Genomic DNA, 21420 nt, shown 5'->3' on the forward strand with positions numbered 1-21420 from the left:
CGCCATCCTTTAGTACAAGGGACTTTCATTTTTCTAAAACCAGGTGAAAGAGACTGAGGGTTAAAATGAAAGGCAAAAGGAAAGCTGTTTGCATGCGTGCCCTCAGAGGACAGGAAGAACCGGAGGCAGGCTGGTGTCGGAACAAAGGAGGGGAAGCTGGGGGCTTTCCGCGGCGGCCAGCTCCAGCTGACTCGGAAGAGCAGGTTACAAAACAGCTATTGTGTAGAGTAAACAATTACCATATGTCAGGTACTAAAGCTAGCTTTGCATTCATTAATTAGTTGTCCTCAAAATAACCCATTAATTTGGTATTATTACCTGCCCTTTATAGATGCAGACATAGAGGCTCTGGGAAATAAAGCAATCTGCCCAATCACCCAGAGACAAGTCAGTCTGATGCCAGAGGCTTGGTGGGAAGCTGGGTCCATACAATCACAAGAATCTGACAACGGAGGATGTAGCAGTTTGGTTTAATTTGATTCACCTATGAAAAGGTGTCAGGATTGCTCATGGCAGGGGATGACAGCAGGAAAGCTCTGTGGCTTTGTCATGTACCTTCCGTGTACTTTTGCTCGTTTGATACAGACAAAATGACAAATTCCAGTTGGCACAAAATGCAATGGTCTCCTGTACTTATTTCTTCCTACGTGTTAATGAAATGAAGGCATAAAGCAAGCAGGACGTGGGGCTGTTCCTTTGAGAAAGCCAGGCAGAGCAGAATTCTCTCCACAGACTCACCTTGCTAAAAGCCAGTCAGATGTTTTTGACTGGCTCCACTGACAGCTGAGGAAAATGGCTCCTTTGGATTTAACTTACAAAGGGCTCACTGTGAATCTGTTGCGTGCTTATCTAAGTGTGCCCATGTGGCTCCAAGTTCACAACACCAAAACCCAGGTGAAGACTGTGGGTGGGGTGATTAGGCACAATGAAACATAAATTGTTAGACTTCAAAAAATTCAGGGAAAAATATTAGGTATGCTCCCGTGATCAAAATGGGTGTATAGCTCAAGAGATACAAGAGAAGGATTAAAATATAAACTCTTTGTGATACAATCACCAATTATCTTGGGATCAAAAAACCCAAGCTGACCATTTAAGCCAACAGATACTGCTGCCAAAGCAGCTGCCTAGTGAACTTGGCCTTCCAAAGGGAGATATAAAAGGCAGATAGGTGTATAACAGGGACCTGCCCCCCTCTGAACAGAAACAAGCACAGGAAGGAACACAGTCCCTGACTGGTGGAAGCTTATGGGAAATTTAAAGGCAGGAACAGCCAGCATCACAGTAGTTTGATAATCTCCCTTGCAGCACTAACTCCATCTGGCAGACAGTACGATGGTAACAAGTAACTGAGAAAACTGAATTAAGCTACTTCTACTGAGTGTCTTCAACAAAAATATCCTTACAAAAAAAAGCGCTGAACGATTAAAAAGAAGAGGAACACAGAGTCCAAGAAAACTGATAAATCAGAAGGTAATCATCTCTCTACATTAACTGATTTCAACTCTCTGTGCCTAGGGTAATCATACCTAGAGGCTCACAGAGAACCTGCTGATTACAGAAGCACTGTCCATATTTGGAGACATCAGAGAGAAAAGAAAGAGATTTCAGAAAACTAAAAAAAGGCCAAATGTTGATTCAAAAGGGACAAAGGATCCTAACACTACAGAAACCTCTGCAGAATGAATGTTTAAACATGGGATTTTCAACATTTAGGAAAGAAACCAATGACTATCAGGAGGCAGCATGGTGAAGTGAAAGTCGCTCACTTGTGTCCCACTCTTTGCGACCCCATGGACTATACAGGTCATGGAATTCTCCAGGCCAGAATACTGGAGTGGGTAGCTGTTCCCTTCTCGAGGGTATCTTCCCAACCCAGGGATCGAACCCAGGTCTCCCACACTGCAGGCAGATTCTTTACCAGCTGAGCCACAAGGCAATATACCTTCGTGAAAAACAATCCACACCCTATCAACTTTGCCATGTTTAAAGTAGGGTTTCCAGCAAAAAAATGTTGCAAATAGAATGTATTTTGATCTTAGATAAGGTACAGGCCAAGAGTTTCAAGATTTCCTTGTGGACATGGAGCTGATATGATGCTAGTTGAATAACTCCAAAGAAAAAGTAAAAATTGTGTTCAAAGTCATTTCGCAGGTGGGTCTCTGGTGCTAACAGGGCCCTGTCCCTGGTTCTGTACAGTTTATTTTAGGGCAATGATTTAGATGAGGACATGTAAGTTACGCTCATTTAACATAAACTGAGAGATACAGATAAAGTATGAGATCACATCATTAAAATTCAAAAATATCCCAACTAACTCGTAGTCAGTTGAAAATGCTCAGGGTAATTTCTTGTCCAATCCAACCCTGCATTTGTATCACTAAAATAAAAAGAATCAAATGTCCAAATACAGAATAGATGAGAACCACCTAAGAGCTGCTGCTGTAAAAAGCACCAACTGGTTCCATATCCTTATAAACTCAGTGTTAGCTGATAGCGTATAATCTAAAGAGCTAACACCCACTTAGGCCACACAATAGCAGGGCAGTGATCAGACCAAATTCTGGAGTATTCTGTTTGTTTCCAGGCCGTACATTTACATAAAAACCATGACATATTTTAAGTGTATCAAAAGATGGAAAGACCCAACAGAATTCTAGAAACTGTCACCTGGAGAACGAATAAAAATGTTTATTCTGGTAGAAGATTTAGAGGAATTCAAAATAGTTTTAAACATGAAGGGCAATTCCCCCCGCCCCCCCGCCACCCCAGGAAGAAATGCAATCTACCCTATCTTATTTCAGAGATCATGGTGGAGACATGATTGGAATCTACATGGAGGACAGTTGGGGTCAATGAAGGGGAGCGCATTCTAAAGATTATGGTGCCCACGGGTGGAATGTGACACTTCTGTGTGAGTGACTTCTTTGTCACAGGATGACCCAGACAACGGTGGTACTGAGAGCGCCCGGAGTGTTTGGAATCCTGTGCCCCAGAGCTCCCAAGGCTGCACCCATGAAGCAGCTGGACAATAAGGAGTATCCTGATGTATAATGAAATGAAGGCGAAAAGCAGAATAAAGGGCAGCTCTTTTTCTGCAACTGACTGTGTGTTTACATTAAGTACACTTTTTTCCCCTCTTTCAGGTTGCTAAGGCAATGACATGAACAGGAATGAAAAGGATATTCAATCACATAATGTGCTTTGACAATATCATATTAGGCTCTGAAAAAACACAGTCTTCCATGTACTCACTGTTTTTGCACTGACAGGTTCGACAACCATTGTGATCGAGTTTGAAACCATAAATGCAGTCCTTCTCTGTCAGGGTACAGTTTGATAACTCCCCACATGCAGGTGGATCAATTGTGATGTAGGTTGGTTCTAATAACAAAGAGAGAGAGAAAAAAAAATCAATGAAACATATGAGTACCTCTTAAATGCTATTCAATCTTTGAAATCCCACACTATGGTAAGTTATAGGAAGAAAACCTAATCAATAATTTTCATCAGATCCTAAACTTTTATACCTTCATAATGTTCTTAACCCCTGAAAAAAGAGATATTTTTATTTAGATTTTTGAAAATCCGACCCTCTAGTTCTTTATGTTTGAGCAATTTATACATTGGGTACCTTCTATAGAAAGCAGGCAAGAAAGGTTGAAATGAATTTAAACTTTTAACTGTTCCTCTATCCTCTCCTGATGTTTTCTGACTTTTTAAAAATAATAATTAGGACACAGCTTCCAACTGTCAATTATCTTGCTCTCCATTTTGCAATACTTCTGATATCTGAGTATTTTTTTTTTTTAGTTACTAAATCAGAGATGTTTCTGAGACTTTAAAACATCTGGATTTCTTTGATCTGTTATGTGACACTCTCTCAATTATTACAGATGACAGAGCAGATAACATCAGCTATGGGAGCTTATACTCAGGGCCCAGGGCATATGGGAGTGGGAGTGAGAAACACGCATTCTGGAGGAAAAGAGAGCATCTGTCCTGGGATGAGACGCACAGAAGAAACCAAGGCCAGAGGCGATCTTGACTTTCCCTGCTGCGTTAATAATGAAGAACTGCTCTGGGTGATGACAGTAATCACACACTTGTATATACAGTGTATTACATATCTACATAATGTCCAAGGTGCTCCTCACAAATGCTTCCTCATTTTAGATCACAGTCCAATGAGATGGGTGTTATCATTATCCCTATTTTAACTGATGAGGAAATCTAGCATCCTGACTTGCCCAAGGTCATGGAGTTAGTAAGTGGCGGATCCCAGATTCAAATCCACGTGTTCTGGCTGTAGGGTCACACGCTCAGCTTCTGTGCAATACAAGGCACCTGACAAGGGTACCTGTTTTGCAGTGGCTGATAATGGACAGTTTACACAACCTCAGTCCATGGCAAGAGTGCCGTCCAAGGGAACAGGGACAATGGCATATTTACGTGGCCTCTTTTCAACCCAAAGATGCTATGAACTTCTTCAGAATAAGCTAGTTTTCACAATATCTTTGGGAAGCACTAAATACAGAATGTCTCTAACCTATGTTTTCACAAATGGAAAATATGAGGTGCAGAGAGGGTAAGTAGCTTATCTAAGTTTACATAGCAACCCAGTAGCAGGCTGTGAATAGAATAGAACAGAGGTTCCTGACCTCCTGTCCAACAGTCTATCCATTAGTCCACACTGTCTTCTCAAGTTTCATCTCCAGTTACCATGGAAGAGAGACCAAAAATAAGTGTTTTAGCTGCCACTGCTAAGATCAAGAGTTCTACGTTTTTATCCACCTGCTAAAAGAGGCCAGCGAGTCAACTCTTCACAGGTGGTGAGCAACGAGGGCTTTATTAAAGAGATGCTTTCATCAGCATTCTCCCAGCAAAAATACATATGAAGACGGCGTAGCACATTCTCTATTTTTATTACAGCACAGTTGAAGAACATCTCCCTGAAATTTTTATCTAATTTCCGCTGCTGTGAAAGTTCTAATTTTCTTTCATGACTTCGTTTCTTCTGTATCTGTTTTGACGGGTAACTACAAACATCAAAAAGTGGTTTAATTTTCAGGCAAGTTTTAAGAATTAGTGGATTAACTACAGTAGTTGCTTTCCTCTCTTCTCTTAAAATTCACTGTAAACATCGCTGACCAGTTGCTTTATCTATCTATGTTGCCCCTTGTGGCATGTGGTGATCTTAGCTCCACGACTAGGATCGAACCTGTGCCCCTGCATTAGGAACACAGATTTCTTAACCACTGGACCACCAGGGAAGTCCCACATCTTCAGTTTTTAAACCTACAGACTTTCCTTTATCACTACTCTTCCTACCCATTCAAGATAACTCTCTATCAGCCTTTAGCCATAAGACGGCTGAGGTTTTGTCAAAATTATTCTAATCACAAATATAAGATAGAGCAGGGGACCAGGATCGCATCTGAGTAAACCACATCACAGATAATCCCATCGAAAGAGGAGTTTAGGTCTACATTCCAGAGAGTTAAGGATCAGGGGTGGCTTCTAAACTCTTTGTCTAGTGCTTCAGTGAATGGCTTATGGGTAAAGAAATGTCTTGGGCACATCCACACAGACCCAAAGCTTGTATTCTTTACTGATATTTAAGTTGATGAGAAACTTCTGCCTTCAGAAAGTGTATGATGGAAAAATATATACTTGGGCAGATGACACTGACACTGAAAATGCAGAATAATCCCAGGGCAGTATGGGATTTTACTTTCAATGAGTTTTAGGGATTTGTTAAGAAAAATGGTGATGTACATGTGTATCACTGGTGATGTGCATCTTATTTTTGGTGCATGTCCTGACTAACGAATGAGATAAGGATTGTGATCTGGGGCTAGAAAGTAAAAGAAAAAAAAAAAAAAAAACCACGGCATTGAGGATAGAACCACAACACGGACTCAAACAGTACCACACTTTATCCAATGGCTACATCTGTTAGGTAATCAGGTCTCAGGTGTTTATCAAGCACACATTTCTCCAGTACAGGAAATACATTCAACATGCCTCCCTACAACATTCAGGATAACAACTTCAGCTCAGTTTACCAAATGAGCAAAAAAAAAAAAAGCATAGAAGCATTTAAGTAGGTGCTGGTTCAACAATGCTGCATTGTAAATATTTTAGGCAAAATAAGTCCTACTGAGTGTCTTCCAGGTTTTGACAATGTGGTAGATTGTAAAGAAGGAAAACATGATTTTGTGCCTCTAAAATTAATATTTTCCCATTCATCAGTGATGTACATCAGAGGGAAGAAACTGTAAAGCACAGAACTCTCAAATTCTGACTCCCTCAACATTTACTATTAAAACACAGAAAAACTCAACAAAACCATTTATTATTCAACAGAACTTAATTACTCTAAAACTATTCAACTGCCCCTCAACAGATTAGACTGAACACAACGCTCACTGTGATATGTTAAATATAGACAGATGTCTAAATTATTTTTAAGAAGCATTTTAACACTAGTCATTTCATTTTATTACATTAAACAAATAATTACTGCTTTTGTTTTCAAATACAAAGTGGAACAAATTTCAAAAGCCTTATAAGGGTGGAGGTGCATGTTTTGGGGGTACTTACTGCTGCTGTCCTTTGTCACTGGAGTAACTGCTGATTTGTAACACACACACACATGCCTGCTTCCCCGGTGGCTCAAATGGTAAAGAATTTGCCTGCAATGCGGGACACTGGGGTTCAATCCCTGGGTCAGGAAGAGAATGGCTAACCATTCCAGTATTCTTGCCTGGAAAACTCCATGGACAGAGGAGCCTGACAGGCTACAGACCATGGGATCGCAAAGAGTTGGACATGACTGAGCGACTAACACTTTCATAGATACATACAGGTAACTAGCTGTCACCTAACATTTTACCTAAGTTCAAACATTACGATCTAGTCCCTTTCAGCATTCTCTCAACAATCTAGTGCTCAGTTTCCCACCATGTGAGGCCGTCTCTATTTTAGAATTCCATTAAGAACAATATAACAACAGAAACATGCAACGGTAAACTGCCCAGCAGAATGCTGACATTATCATAAACGAATCTGAGTCTGCTTTCAATCCAGTATATTAATATGTAATCTCAGAATTGGTCTTATTACTAACATCAGGGTTAATGTTTTGAGAATGAAGTGCTGTGAAGCTACTGAAACCCAATTTCTTATTCTGCATAATGAACTCTGAAGTGAGACATATTTGATAGCATCCTGAACTAGAGTATTTCAAATCAACATCTGAAACATGTACAGTCCTTAGAGAATAACCAAGAGCTGGTTAGACTTTTTGTATAGTTTCGATACAAGGAAGTTCTTGGTGGGGAAAGAGGTAAGGTTGAAGAATCTAGAATCATGTTATCATGGTATGATTGTTTCTAATCCAAGTAAACAAAGGAGCTTGAGGAAACGTCTGTTGGGCTTGTTAGAGCATCCGAAACTTTTGTAATGGGAATTGTTATTTCCCGGGTAGCTCAGTGGGTAAAGAATCTGCCTGCAATGCGGGAGACCCTGGTTCGATCCCTGGTCAACATCCTGGAGAAGGGATAGGCTACCCCCTCCAGTATTCTTGCCTGGAAAATCCCCCTGGACAGAGGAATCTGGTGGGCTGCAGACCATGGGGTTGCAAAGAGTCAGACACGATTGAGCGACTAAGCACACAACACTCTTTCTTTAGTCTATGCAACAGTGCTCTGAATATGGAAAATATCTGGATGGGGTGTGGCCTGAAGACCAGATGATTCTTATTTGAAACCTATCTTTCTGTGCTCTTAAATGGTTGCTGTTGTTGTTTAGTCACTCAGTTCTGTCCGACTCTTTGTGACCCCACAGACTGCAGCACACCAGGCTTCCCTGTCCTTCACCATCTCCCTGAGTTTGCTTAAACTCATGTCCATTGAGTCAATGGTGCCATCCAACCATGGGGGTAAAATACTGACATGAAATGCCAGAGAGCATATGCCTTTTTAGAAGGATGATGGTAATGCCGTGTCCTTGGAGGGTATCAGTTGAACAGACTAAGGCTTTTGGAGACATTAATGCATCTGCCTGTTGTGTGAAGCAAATAAAATGGTGTTCCTTTAAACTGGTTGGGCAGAGATGTCTCTAGTGGGCCTCTTTCAGAGGCAAGAAATGCTCTTGGATCTCCTTATTTAGGAGAATGGGAAAATGCTTGCACAAAGATGGATTTGGCAAGAGGAAATTCAATCAAGTACTGCTTACAGGATCACCCTGAAATTCCATCTCATCTTGTATTGAATCAGCTGAGGAATTAAAGAAATACCTTAAAGTCCTCCAAAGGAAGAAGGCTTGAAACAGCAGGAATTCATTGTCTTTGGCTACAACTATTTCTAAAGGGAACCCTGGAACCGCTTCTTTGTGGAGAAGAACTCTAGAAATATTTTCTGAGCCTAGAAGCAATAAAGAACAAAAATGGGTGTTTGTTATGTCTATATCCATTTGCTGTTTCCTACCTTGCATCTGAGTGGGAATCTCTACTTTCCTCGACCTATCCTTTTCCTGAATGATTTTTAAAGAGTTTCCAGGTACCTATACCTAACACTGTCCAGAAGAGCTATTTTTCACAAGAACCCTTGGAACTGTGTCAGGAGTGCAGATGTTCAGCTACCAATTCTTATCCCAAGTCTCAGAAAACAAAATTCTGGAAAAAAAATTATTATAGCATGCAGTAACATAAGCAAACACATGTTGGTTCTTCATTTTATAGATTATTAAAATTTCCTTCATATCCTAGGAAGTCCAATGAACCTCTTATCAATAAAAACATTTCCAGGAAAATAATCACATTTTTCAAGACTTAGCCACAGACACTGAGTTTCTGAAGAACGCTACCAATATTCTGCACTGAAGTTCAGGTATTTCCTAGAAGCAATTTAATCCACTCAATAAGGATATTAAGGTACTACGATTGCAATGAATTTGGTTACGGGTATAAAGTTGAAATAAAATCATTATTTCTAACTCCAAGGCCACAGCACTAGACCATAAAGCAACATACATTTCATTATTCAGGAGGTATAAATGTGTTAAGCAAATCTAAGCGCTAAACTTTCTTGCTTCTTATTTTAAGGAAAAATTTCCAAAAAGAGGAAAGGGAATTAAGTTGAAACTCCAATCCAACCTTTTAAGGTCTTGATTTAAGTTTTAATATCAGTCTTATCATCATCATATTGGATAGTTCAACATGTTTGGAATGACAACAGAACAAAAGGGAATGTATTTTGACTACCAGTTAATTAAAAATGTGCAATAATAATGTGAATTTGCTTCTTGAACAATGTATATAATCACTGGTCTTTAAATTTCACATAGATATAGGTTAAGTGAAAATGTTCAGATTCTTTTTAACTTGGTGTCTAAACTGTGTTACTCCACTGAGTGCCTGGTTTTGAATAAACACAAAGTTCTTCTCATTACCTTGATTACTATGAGCTGTTTATCTTGCAAATAATACTAATTATCTCCATTGAGAAAAGTGGGAAGCACTCTTTCTGATTAGCAATCCTGGGAAGGCTGACAGCCCATTAGTAGCTCTTGAGGATGGGTGGGTGACCTGGAAAAACACACTCGTGTAAAGCATACAGAGCCAGTGTGCTTAGGACTGTCTGCAGAACTGACTCTATTAGGAGGATAAAAGTTAGCTCAGGTTCCAGATCCCAACTGTCTCCAGGTGTGCTGATCCCTCCCTGAGGTGTGTTCCGGGCGAGCGGCAGGTCTGGAAGGCCTGGCATGGGTAGCAGCTGCCTACCAGCATCCTAGATTCCTACAAACCCATACAAGTGCACACACGCATACACAGACAGACACATACCAAGAAAAGTCTTCCTGGGAAAAATCTCACTACAGGTAAAGTAGTTCTCTATGGCAGATATGTTCCTGTATTTCTTTTATGAGTTAAAAAACTTTCATACAGAAGTGATAAGATAAACAAAGCTAATTCTTATCTGTCTCATTACTTCTCCTTTGAGGATTTACTAATGATGTGCCTACCTCATGGAGCTCTTCCATATAAATATACAAGCCTGCTTATTCGATTGTGGGAGACAAAGATGACTAATGATGTTCTCTTTTCAGACCTAATTCAGGCATTTTCTTCCTTAAGATTTTTTGCCGGGGTGTGGTGGGGGTGGTGGTGGTGGCTGGGCTTGGTTAAGCCATGTGAACATCTAATAAATGGGAAAATTCCAAAGCTTCACTTGGTTTATATGGCCATATATATCAGTCCTCCTTATAGCCCACCAATTACTGGTAGCCTGTCTGGGATCATAAAACTGGAGATAAAGCTGGCCAAGTCAGAACCGAAGGAGCTGTTTACAACAGCTAATCTGTTTTACTGTGTTGTCATGTGTCATTCTGTTACCACAGTTGCTTTTCAAATGTGACCATAACTAGTCAGAAAACCATTCAAATAAATCAGCAAATTGTTAACATAATTGCAGCCTGGGAAGAGGTATAATAAAGATGAAATATTTCCAAATGAAGTTAGAGGGGAAAACTCTATTAACGTAGACGATGAAAGAAAAAGAAAACAACCAAAAACTGAGGATACAAAAATTCCCTAATCTGGAAGTGGGAATTTCCATGGGGTATGAGTGTGTATTTAAGAAAGTCTCATTAAGTCATGGAAAAAAATCTCCTACAGTTGGAGTTTTCAAATTCTTTCAGCCACCACACATTTAGTTATCCTTTTTTCCTTTGTATATATTTCTCATAACAACACCTACATCCTTGTAATTTCTAAAGTACTAATCTCAGAGCAGTTTCTTTATTTTAAAAATGAATGGTGTGAAAATGTTCCCAAGACTTGTATTATTTTATGGGCAGATAGGGGAGCATTATATTTATTTTAGGCCTATTTATTAACTTTGTATTCTTTTTCCAAGGAATCTTGGCTGTCAGTCATGTTTTTCTTCCTTTAGCAATCTCATATTTAATAGGAAAAGACAGTACTATGATTATGTGATTATTAAAAGACCACAAAAAGTAAAAAAAAAAAACAACAAACCCTCTAATTGAGAATGGGATATCTTTTTCTAGGAATTCAGCTTGCGAGAGCTCATAAAATGGTTGGATTCCAAGAATAATCTTTTAGACTTGTCTTATATTTTATCCTTGTATATATTTTTACTGTTCATTTTCATGGAGACTATATCTTGGTAAGTTTTAACTGGAAAAAATGTGCCATATTTATAAGTACATGTGTATATGTGTGTACATTTTAATAGCTATATTAAGCTGGGAGGGGGTGTCAGATGGGTCAGAATTCCGGGATCTCACCCCAACCCTCTGGGAAATAGCTGAGGTCCAGGAGGGAAGGATCTTGCCATTAGAGGCAATGGTTTATTCAGTGTTTACAACTTTAGCATTTAACACAGTGCTTGGTCCACTGGAGAACTTAATGAATGAACAAAGAGGACAAAAAGACATCTGACAACTCAAAGTTGGGACACATGTTCTGAGAAAGAGCCCTATTCAATATTGTCCTCTCCTGGCTGAATCTCTCATTTCCTAACTTTTCTATTAGGATCCTCATCGTGGCAGGATCTCTTGCACATAGTAGATACTCAATAAATGAGCTTCACTGAAGTAGCAAGCTAGATCAGAAGTCTGCTGTCAACCCAACACACTAACAACAATGAAAACTAAATGCACATCCCCAAACCCAAACAGTCCCAAACAAGATACTCAGTAGTCTATGAATATCTTAAGCCTGTGAAATGTTTAAATTATGATCTGCACTTTTGACCTAACAAGGCCCAACAGTACACAGAGCACTGTAGGCGGCCTGTCTTCAAAATGCTGAACATAAAACTTGACACCCCAAATTTCACTCATCTGGGGAATTCACTCTGTGATGACCTCATTCCTTGATGGTGCCAAATGAATAAAGTGTTATTAACATAACCTCAGAAATAGCTGGGCACTCGCTCAACCCCGCGGCTCATTTCATCCTGCATGAAGGACAGGCACTCGTGCTGAAGGCTCAGCCAATCTGCCTCCTGATTAAGCACAGTTGGGCAGGAATTAGAGGGAGATGAGGGAAGCGGGCAGGTCAGGATGCACAAGTGTTGAGGATGGTATCTCGGTGCTGGGCACACTCAGTGGAGACTTGAGCATCACTGCTCGGGGCCTTCAGCTTGGCAGGTGTGAATGAGGCTGGGCCCGTGGCAAGCATGAGGATAAAGACATCTGGGGAGACAACTCAGAGCTTGTAGGGGGTGGTGAAAGCCGCTTCCCCAAGTGGGAGAGGCAGGAACCTACTGGGGGAGCAGGCTTTCCAAGAGGTCTAAAGGCGAGGTCAAAATTCCAGATGGAGGTTCAGGAAAAGAACCCAGATCAAAGGTAGGTCACAAAAGGTCAAAATAACAGCAACTGGGTCTCAGCAATGAGAACGGAGCCAGGAGCAAAAAGGTTTTGAATCTGAGCCATGACAATCAAGTACTTTCATGTCCACTGACTTCTTTTCCTCATCCTCTCCCTCCTTACGATCTGGGTCTCAAGAGAAGCAATGCTAAAGACATGGGCTTGGGGTTAGAAGGCTCAGCGTGAGACTCTGTTCATTCATTACCTTACATGTGACGATGAACCTCTCTGGACTTCCATAAAGTAGGAATTTCCCCTATTTCTACCTCACAAGATCATTATAAGACCCCAATAAGATCGTAAAGAGGGGACTTATTCTGTAAACTCAAAGGGTGACAAAGATATTACTTGTTGCTGTAATTGTTGTTGAAATGACTATCATGCCGGCTCAGAGTCAGAAATGGTCTCAGATGATGGCTCAGTAGATGAATTACGAGCCCTTTTGCGGGCCTCAAATGTTCAGCTGATAAATGGTCTGACAACTGGCTTGGCATTGTGAACACTGTCCATTGTAACTTAAGCATCATTTCTATCTCCACTGATAACATGAAAAGCATCTGGGTCGTGGGTGGGTCCATGACATCCTTTCATATGGTCTGGTAAGCTTTGGAGCGTGTTAGTGACCAGCCACTGGCGCCTTTCACATTTGCTGAGCTGCAGTCTGAACATCATTGTTTCGACTTTTGACTGTGTCCATGGTGTCTCGAAGAGAAGAGAAATCTCTTCATAATCAGCTTATCCAGTGTGAGCTGAAACAATGCTCCTGTGTGCCTGGCTGACCCCGCACTTCCTCTCTCATGATGGGGGCCTTGCTGGATCTTCGGGGATGAAGGCAAATTCATCAGAGGACAATGTATACTGTTTTGGTATAGCTTTGCCAGTAGTCCTGCCATTCTCAAGTTGAAAGAGGGTATGGAAGTCCCAACTCTAAAAGATGTCTTTGATCAGCAAATTTTAGTTTCAGTAAGTCAGTGATATGAAACATATCAATATTAAGAGACAATTCAACCAGTACTTTCTTAATAATAGTTGTGTTTCAAATAATAATGTTCTCAGTGTCTGTCACAGCAATGTGGATCACCCCTATTGAATTCCTATGGCCTAAAATCTCCCTTGAATCTTTTAAAACTTGGTTCCCAAAAAGCATAGTTTTGAAAAGATCTAAGCTTGCTGTCCTCTCTTAACTTGCAAGGCCTGAGGCTAGCGCCAGCAGACAATTTATTATCTCTGAATATTTTTTTAGTTTCACTAATAAAATAGACACACCTGAATTGCTTTTAATGTAAGCTGATTTTCAGGGCAATAGCTTTCCAATTTGGGGCTTCCTTGGTGGCTCAGATGATGAAGAATCTGCCTGCAATGCAGGAGACCCAGGTTCGAGCTCTCGGCTGGGACGATCCCCTAGAGAAGGGGATGGCTACCCACTCCAGTATCCTTGCCTGGAGAATTCCATGGACAGAGAAGTCTGGTGGGCTACAGTCCACGGTATCACAAAGAGTTGGACGTGACTGAGCGACTAACACATATAACTTTCCAATTAAGGTAAAAAAGAATACTATTTTGTGTCTTCCTACAGATACCCAAACTATGGGTGGCAGGACCATAGTGCAAGCTGTGGGCATAGGCAACGGGAGGCACCGAGCACACAAACAAGCGTTAAATCTACTCTGCTGGATCCCAAAGCAGACCCAAGGCAGTCTCAAATTATAGCTTAGATGACACTGTTTAATTGCTATGTTGTGTCAGACTCTTTTGTGACCCTATGGACTGTAGCCCTCCAGGCTCCTCTGTCCATGGGATTCTCCAGGCAAGAATACTGGAGTGGGTTTCCATTTCCTTCTCCAGAGGATCTTCCTGACCCAGGGATCGAGCCCCCATCTCCTGCACTGGCAGGCAGGTTCTCTACCACTGAGCCTCCAGGGAAGCCCATATCATATATGTATACGTAATTAAAGTGAGAAAACGAAGACCAAGGTAACTTTTAAGTAGAAAGAAGACACTGCAGCCAGGGATGAGGTCCTGAGCACATGCTGTGAGGTCCTGCCTCACAGCTGGGGAGGTGGCTTACAGACTTAACGCTCAGTCTGCTCTAGCAGCCAAGGTGAAAAATCAAACCCAGAGCACTACATGACTCTCAGGGTCCCCCTGTTGGTCTTAGAAGGTTCTTGGGGAGTCTTAGTCTTGGTTCATGATGCTGCAAAGTAAAAGCATTCGGTTTTTTATTTGAATCGAATCTTGTCTTTGACTCACAGCAAATATTAAATTCTGTGGTCTCCAGTGGTCTGAACCCCTAAACGGGGCTCTGTTTCAGGCAAGTGTGTTAAATCCAGCTAATCTCTTAGATAGGAAAATAAAATTCACTTGATTGGTAAACAGGCATCTTGTAAATATACATGGCAAGTGAAAATTTGGTCAAACTGCTAATAATTCAAATCAAATTGAAAAATGTATAATGTGCAATGCATCACCATCCTCTCACGTTTCTAATAAATTTCAAAAAAGTACTAACGGTTCCTTATCGCTTATCTCATATCAAACTTGGATCAAACTGATGGTTATGACCCCTCGATCAAGATCTGATGTTGCCAAATACCCTGGTAACAGCTGTCCTAGTCTGCACGATGATGGACAGTGAGCATGTCAGGAGTCTCAAATGGAGAGGGTGACAGGTGGGTGTGATCCAGCTCCCTGTCACCTCAGCAACCACCTGTGTCGGGAGATCCATCAATGGGCAAGGGATGCTCTTTGACAGACAGCTTCATTCCTTTTGTCTGCCTTATTATTTTATAGCAATACTGCAGCAGATATTTTATCCTCAACGATCGGACAGACACAGCAAATACTTCAATAGGGCCTCTATAAACAGTTCACTGGGTAGCTTACCATCTCTAACCCTCATGTATTAAACGATAGAAATCACTTTGCTCATTTTAAGGTTAAGACTATACCATGAAGACAGTTTAAAATGGCACAATATATATAGGGGATTAGTCTAATAATTTATTTGAAAATAAGTCTGAATGGAGCACTTGCAATCCCACAAAAAGTTGAATATAATAGATCACCATTTAAATATATGCCTCTAGCCCCCAGAAGTCATATAAATACTATGTGGTAAATGGATTGATTCTTTTTTCCAATAAACACACCAGGAATTGTACTTACAAATAAATGTTATTGCTAAAAATGCTCACTTCTGGGGGTTATATGCTTGTACTAAAATGCTGCTCAAGCTAAAATTCTATTTGAAATTTCTCTTCAGAGTTGCTGCCAGAGGAGATTACTATGTCATAGAAGACAGAGTGCTTCTATTTTACTGTCACTTTTTGCTTCCTCTGAACAGTATTACCCAGCCTTTCCATCAGGCTTAGGTGTGAATGTCTTTGACTATTTCTAAGGGCCTAGTAAAACCTCTGAAGTCAGGGGTTTACAAAGCTAAAGATACTCAAAAGGATGTGTTGCAAGCTGTAATGTCAGTTTCAACAGAGAAGCACCCAAAATACTCTGAATGACTATACTCCTGCAGTAGCTGTACAGTTTCCCCATATATCTATCTTGCAAGGAGAAACACTTCACTTGGGTATGTAAACCTTGGTTTGTTTAAAAATGTCATTATGTTTAAAAATAATTTTATTACTTTATGGTTGGACCTTGTATGACTGGAAACAAATAAACGAGCTTCATATAAAAAGTGCTGTCAGGTGCTTTCAATACAAATGTGTTGAGACCAACCTACTCCTTAGAACCGAGGCAAACAGTGGGAGAAGGTGAAGATGAGGACGTTAACCTAAGATGGTCTAATCAGCCGTGGCTAGTAAAGCAGGGCATCTTTCGAAAGGGCAGACAATGTGATCACCAGTTAAAATATGAAATTCTGTTAGGCTGACAAAAGCAGAAGGGAAAGCAGTTCTGCTACTTCTGGTCAATGGCTGTACCATGAAGAAAACAGAATCTTTCTTTTTAATGTCCACAAGCCTCTTCTGAAGGGCATGTCTCTTAATAACCTTCATTAACTTCTGTTTGGCCTAAGAGTTGTCTCTTTTCCAAAAAAAGTTTAACACAGTCTCAGTAGAGATTGTGTTTATTTAAGCTTGTTGGAAAAACATTCCTATCATTTCAAGAATGACTAAATATTTTTCATCCACATAGCTGGCATTCCAGACTGTGTTTTCCTGCCTCCGTTGATTAGATGAAAATTAGCAGGCCCAAGTCTGAACTATTAGATTCGATGATTATCTCAGTAGGAAAATTATGAGACTCCTGGCAATAAGGCCCTTTTAGGGATGGGAAGTGAACAGCAGAGGAAGCAGAGAGGAACCAGCCCCTTCCAAGGCCATTGTTACAGGGAAATACTTAACAGTGGGGACTGCTGAAGGCTGGACAGTCAGAGACAGAGGTTTCTAATCAAGTGTTTCAGAATCAGCTCTGAACCATAACATTCTAAAGTTACTTGAAATACCTAAAGCTTTTTTAAATTCCTAGAGAAAAATCAGAATACTATGATATTCATTCATGAACAATTTCGGGTGCTTAAGTTCAAGGCCACCAAGCTTGACACAAGGTCATCTGCTATGCATCTGTTACCCCGCATATGACCTTATTTGGACAAGCCAAAAAACACACTGTGCTATATTTTAATTTCCATTTATGGAACTATTTTCCAGGACACTTAGAGTTAAAGGATGAAAGAACATGCCTAACAGTCTTTCAGATATTACGACTATTTTATTATTCTTGGCCTGCTAATAATAGCCTAGTATATGGCACTGAAGCAATATCACCCATCAACTGAGTTTTGATCCCTGTTATGTATCAGAACATTAATATCATGTGACCTATGGCATCTTTGACTTCACAGACTCTGGGGTCAGCCAAACTATGTCTGATTCCTTGCCACAGAAGCAGTAGCTTAATCATTTGAGATACTGTTTGGTGAGGAAGTATTGTGGGCAGGGTTGGAAACATTTTTTCTTATTTCAAGGAATTCCCACCCAGATATGTGCCTGGTACAGACTTTTCTGGCAGGCCACTAGAAATCACATTTGCAAGGTGGCTTGATTCAAACTATATCATCAGGATTTATAGGGAAGAATATAGTGCACCCATAAAATTAGGATTGATGATGAGGAAGACAGTCTATTTGACAGTTCAAAAACCTCTAGCTCTTTAGAGGAGTCCAGGATGTGATCTATCCAATGTGCTGATGCTGAAGTGGCTTACTAAATCCACAACAAGGGCAAGAAATGCCTAATGTCCTTGCTTCAAAACTGTCCCAAGTAGGACCAGGATTTCCAAAATAAGGGATTCAAGAAAGCCAGGTAAGCAGGAAGAAAGCCATTGCCTGGTTCCATCCTAAGTCCAGAGAATTAGAAAGAATCTATTCCTCCACTTCAAGAGCTGGTCAAGTCCAAGTCAGCAAAATTAGAAGGCCTGCCTGAAACTCAGTTCAGTTTCAGATAATAACTCTGCAAATAGCATTCATTTAAAGTTTTCAATGACAGAAAAATCTTTTAAATACCAAGGAAGGTAGAGTAATACGATGGACCCTCACACATCCATTACTCAGCCACAGCAATCTATGACTATTTGATTTCCTGAGTGAATCTGGAAACGGATTTTGCTTTTGTTTCAGAGAAACAGAAATAGTAGAAAGGAAAGTACCTGTTGTGATTGGAAAGTACCCAACCGCAAGCAGGGAATTTATTTATTAGCAACCCAAAGCGTAAGACTGAATGCTACCTAGTAAACTATTACCTATGTTGTTTCTAGTTCTTGAAAAGTGAGACTCTTGGCTTTGGCTCTGAAATCCCCAGGGTCATGGAAATTGTCAACTCCTCCCAGCAGGAAGACTCTGCACACCCTGGGCCTAAGGCACACTCAGGTCACAATGGCCACCAGGGCAGGGTCCAGCCACAGCCCAAGATGAGACAGCAGATGAGATCTGACATCAAGGCTCATGAAGGATGATGAAATCCTTATCTCCTGCATCAGGTGTCACAGCCAAGCTGGCCTCACAGTTGTCCACATAGCCTGCATTTTTCTGTTGAGTCATCAGGCCATGTCATTACATCATGCAGCCAAATTGCCCTCCCCAACACCTTATCTTACCTTTAATTATAAAACAGTTTTGTGTTTTTTTTTTAATAGAAAATGGCACTCTGTCTTTAGGGTCTCTCTGATGTTAAGAATCAACCAAGACAGCATTTATGTCTTGCATTACTGGGAAATAAGCAAATTATTCTCAATACCTAAAAGTGATATTAAAAAGTCTAGCTGGAAACAAGATAGTGGCCCCTATACATTCTCAAAAGCAGGTCGAAAAGCAGTATGTGAAATGTGACAGTGAGCATTAGCCTTGGAGTGCCTGGAGAAGGCACACTTGAACTCTGTGATTCTGGACTGCAGGGGATGAACTGAGAGAGAGGATGAATTGCAGTTTACAAACCAGGCTTAGAAGGTTGTTCCAGGGAGGGAATGAAGAGCTAAGTGCTCATCATGAGGGTGAGCGGCCACTCTGAGCTAACTGGTCAACCCACCTGCAGACATCTGGACCCACTGTGTGCCAAACATACTTCATACAGCACTCTGGTTTCTGTCCTCAGAGCACACTGTCAAACAGAAGCATTTCAACATTCTTCTTTCATCAGCTCACCAGAGGTCAGCATCTGACCTCTTTAACAGCACTGGTTAAGGAAACCCTAGATCAGGGTCTGCTGCCTTACTCCAGTCTTTTCCTCACTCATTCATTCATCATCCATTAATTAACTACTTTTAGCACCTACTTTACATGCCAAGAGCCATTTTAAGGATTCAAAAGCATATGGTAAAATCCTAGCTCATGGGGATGTAGCCTCTTTCAGGTTACTGGTCAACCCAGAGGATGCACAGCATTCTGTCTCAGAGGCTGTATTCCTGCGGGGTCCACAGTCAAGGCTCTAGAGATACTGCTCTGCAACTTTTAAGCTGTAGGAACTTGGGAAAGTCATACAACTTTTGAATTTTGGGTTCTGCCATCACAAGTTGTGATGGCAGAACCTGCCACAGAGAGAAGCTGTGAGTATCAAATGGGCTGATGCTCTTAAAGCACTGAGGTCTGACTCACAGTCAGTGTGCAAGAGGTAGTAGCTACTCTCATTAAGAGCTATAATAAGACAATGCAAATGGTGCTAGACGCTGAGGAAGACTCAATTCTGCTGCCCTTCTTTTTCACTTTTTGTTTGTTTTTAAGACAATATGGACATATCTCCCACATGGACGCTTAAAACTGAAAACTTTACATGCTCTTCTGTGTATTTCCACTCTAGCTTTTTACAAGGGCCAAAAAATAGAAATAATGTGACTGATGAATAAGAGGAGAAACAGAGAGCCAACAGAACAAAACATAAGAACATGATCAATTACAGAATGAGATGGCTTATCTGTGTACCTGAATTGGCTGTTGACACTAATTTGCTAAGACTTAATCATGAGAGTACTTAAGTGCCAATTTAAAAAGCACTTAGGTACTTGTGAATTGAGGTAGCTGTCAAGTTAACAGCATAGTCTTTAAGGGCCCCCAAGTTCACATCCCCAGTCCTCTAGGAGTAACCAAGCACGTTATGTTGTCATTTGGAAGGTATGTATCTCTAATAACAGTGGCAGTCACAACAAGGTTTCTTCCTCCCTACAGGACCTAACACACCATATTTGTTGATGCCGTGATTTATTTAGGAAGAATTTAAACCCACAATCCTTGTGTGGGATCCCTTTCATCAAATTTCAGACCCTGACTATGTACCTTGGGATTGCAGCTAATAAGGGTGAGGGCAAACCTTGTTATGCAATTGCGCTCCAAGGAATTTATTGTGTATAAATTTAATAAATACCAGTGTTTCTGTTTTCCTCCAAATAATTCTGGCTGATTATTCATTAAACAACAATACCTAGCTCTTTTCTTATTTTGTCTAATCCTTTGGCTCTTCTGAAATCACTTAAAATTCTATTTAAATATGCTATTGAATAACTGCTGAGAAAAATATTTTCAAATAGTTTCAGGGTCTTTCTTGGATCCTAAAAACTAAGCAGTAAGATTTATTTGCCTTGCATAATGTTGTAAGTTTATTATTATTAATAAATAAGTTACTATTATTCGTAAACAATAAAGTTTTACAATCATTATCCTAAGCTGTGCACTGCTTTTTGATCCCCATATCAAAAGAAGAGCGTTGCCGACACAATGGACACGAAATTGAGCAAACTGAGAGACAGTGGAGGACAGAAGAACCTGGTGGGCTACAGTCCATGGTGTCACAAAGAGTCGAACACGGCTTAGCGACTGAACAACCACGACCAAAAGAATCTTTCAGTCTTCTGAAAACATCTCAAAATCAGAATGTTACTGAAGAGTAAACACTATCTTATATGCAACTCACTACTTAAGTGACTGTAAGACAAAAACAAGAAACAGAAGGCAAAGTAGTTCTCCAAGAACTAGACAATGGAAACTTCTGAAAGCCTGGGTGAAGGGACACAAGTGCTGGGGCACAAGGCAGACAGAAAGGAACTGAGACCCTCAGAGCCTAACAGCTTGGAATAAAGACGCCAAGTCTGGTGGAGGAGACGACCTGGACGTGAGGTCTGAGAAGCAAATCGAGGCTGAGTCTCAAAGGTGTCCTTCCCCCAGGGTCCTCAGATTCAGGAGATCACATGGAATACACCCGGAGTAGCTGTCAAACTGCAAATGTCTTCCTCCCCGTCAACGGACTTCCAGGTCTCCAACACAGGGCCAAAAGCCAGAGATGGAGAGAGATATAAGGGAGCTAGAAATAGGGGTAGGAGGAGACTGAGATGACCTCTGGGAGCAGGGAAAATTGACACAAATGTAGCTGAATCTGTCAGACTTCAGTTGACCCCAGCTCAGCCACATGTTGGCAACTGACCGTGGAAGAATTTACCTAAATATCTCCAAAACCTAATTTCCTCATCTCTAAAATGGGATCATAAGGCCTACAGCACAGTGCTGATGTGAGGTTTAACGAA

General features: G+C 40.7%; 1 protein-coding gene across 4 annotated transcripts in view; it reads right to left on the reverse strand.

Annotated features, from left to right (window-relative positions):
• CRIM1 (cysteine rich transmembrane BMP regulator 1) overlaps positions 1–21420 on the reverse strand; it is a 208836-nt gene that overhangs the window by 53042 nt on the left and 134374 nt on the right. For all 4 annotated transcript variants that reach the window (XM_088841545.1, XM_055399525.2, XM_088841543.1 and 1 more), the window contains one exon: positions 3256–3384. In XM_088841545.1, the coding sequence (XP_088697671.1) occupies positions 3256–3384 (129 nt within the window). The remainder of the gene's footprint in view (positions 1–3255; positions 3385–21420) is intronic.

The sequence above is a fragment of the Moschus berezovskii genome, chromosome 11, assembly GCF_049115385.1.
Source record: "Moschus berezovskii isolate FMDL1 chromosome 11, NW_MosBer_1.0, whole genome shotgun sequence".
In the NCBI taxonomy this organism is placed as follows: domain Eukaryota; kingdom Metazoa; phylum Chordata; class Mammalia; order Artiodactyla; family Moschidae; genus Moschus; species Moschus berezovskii.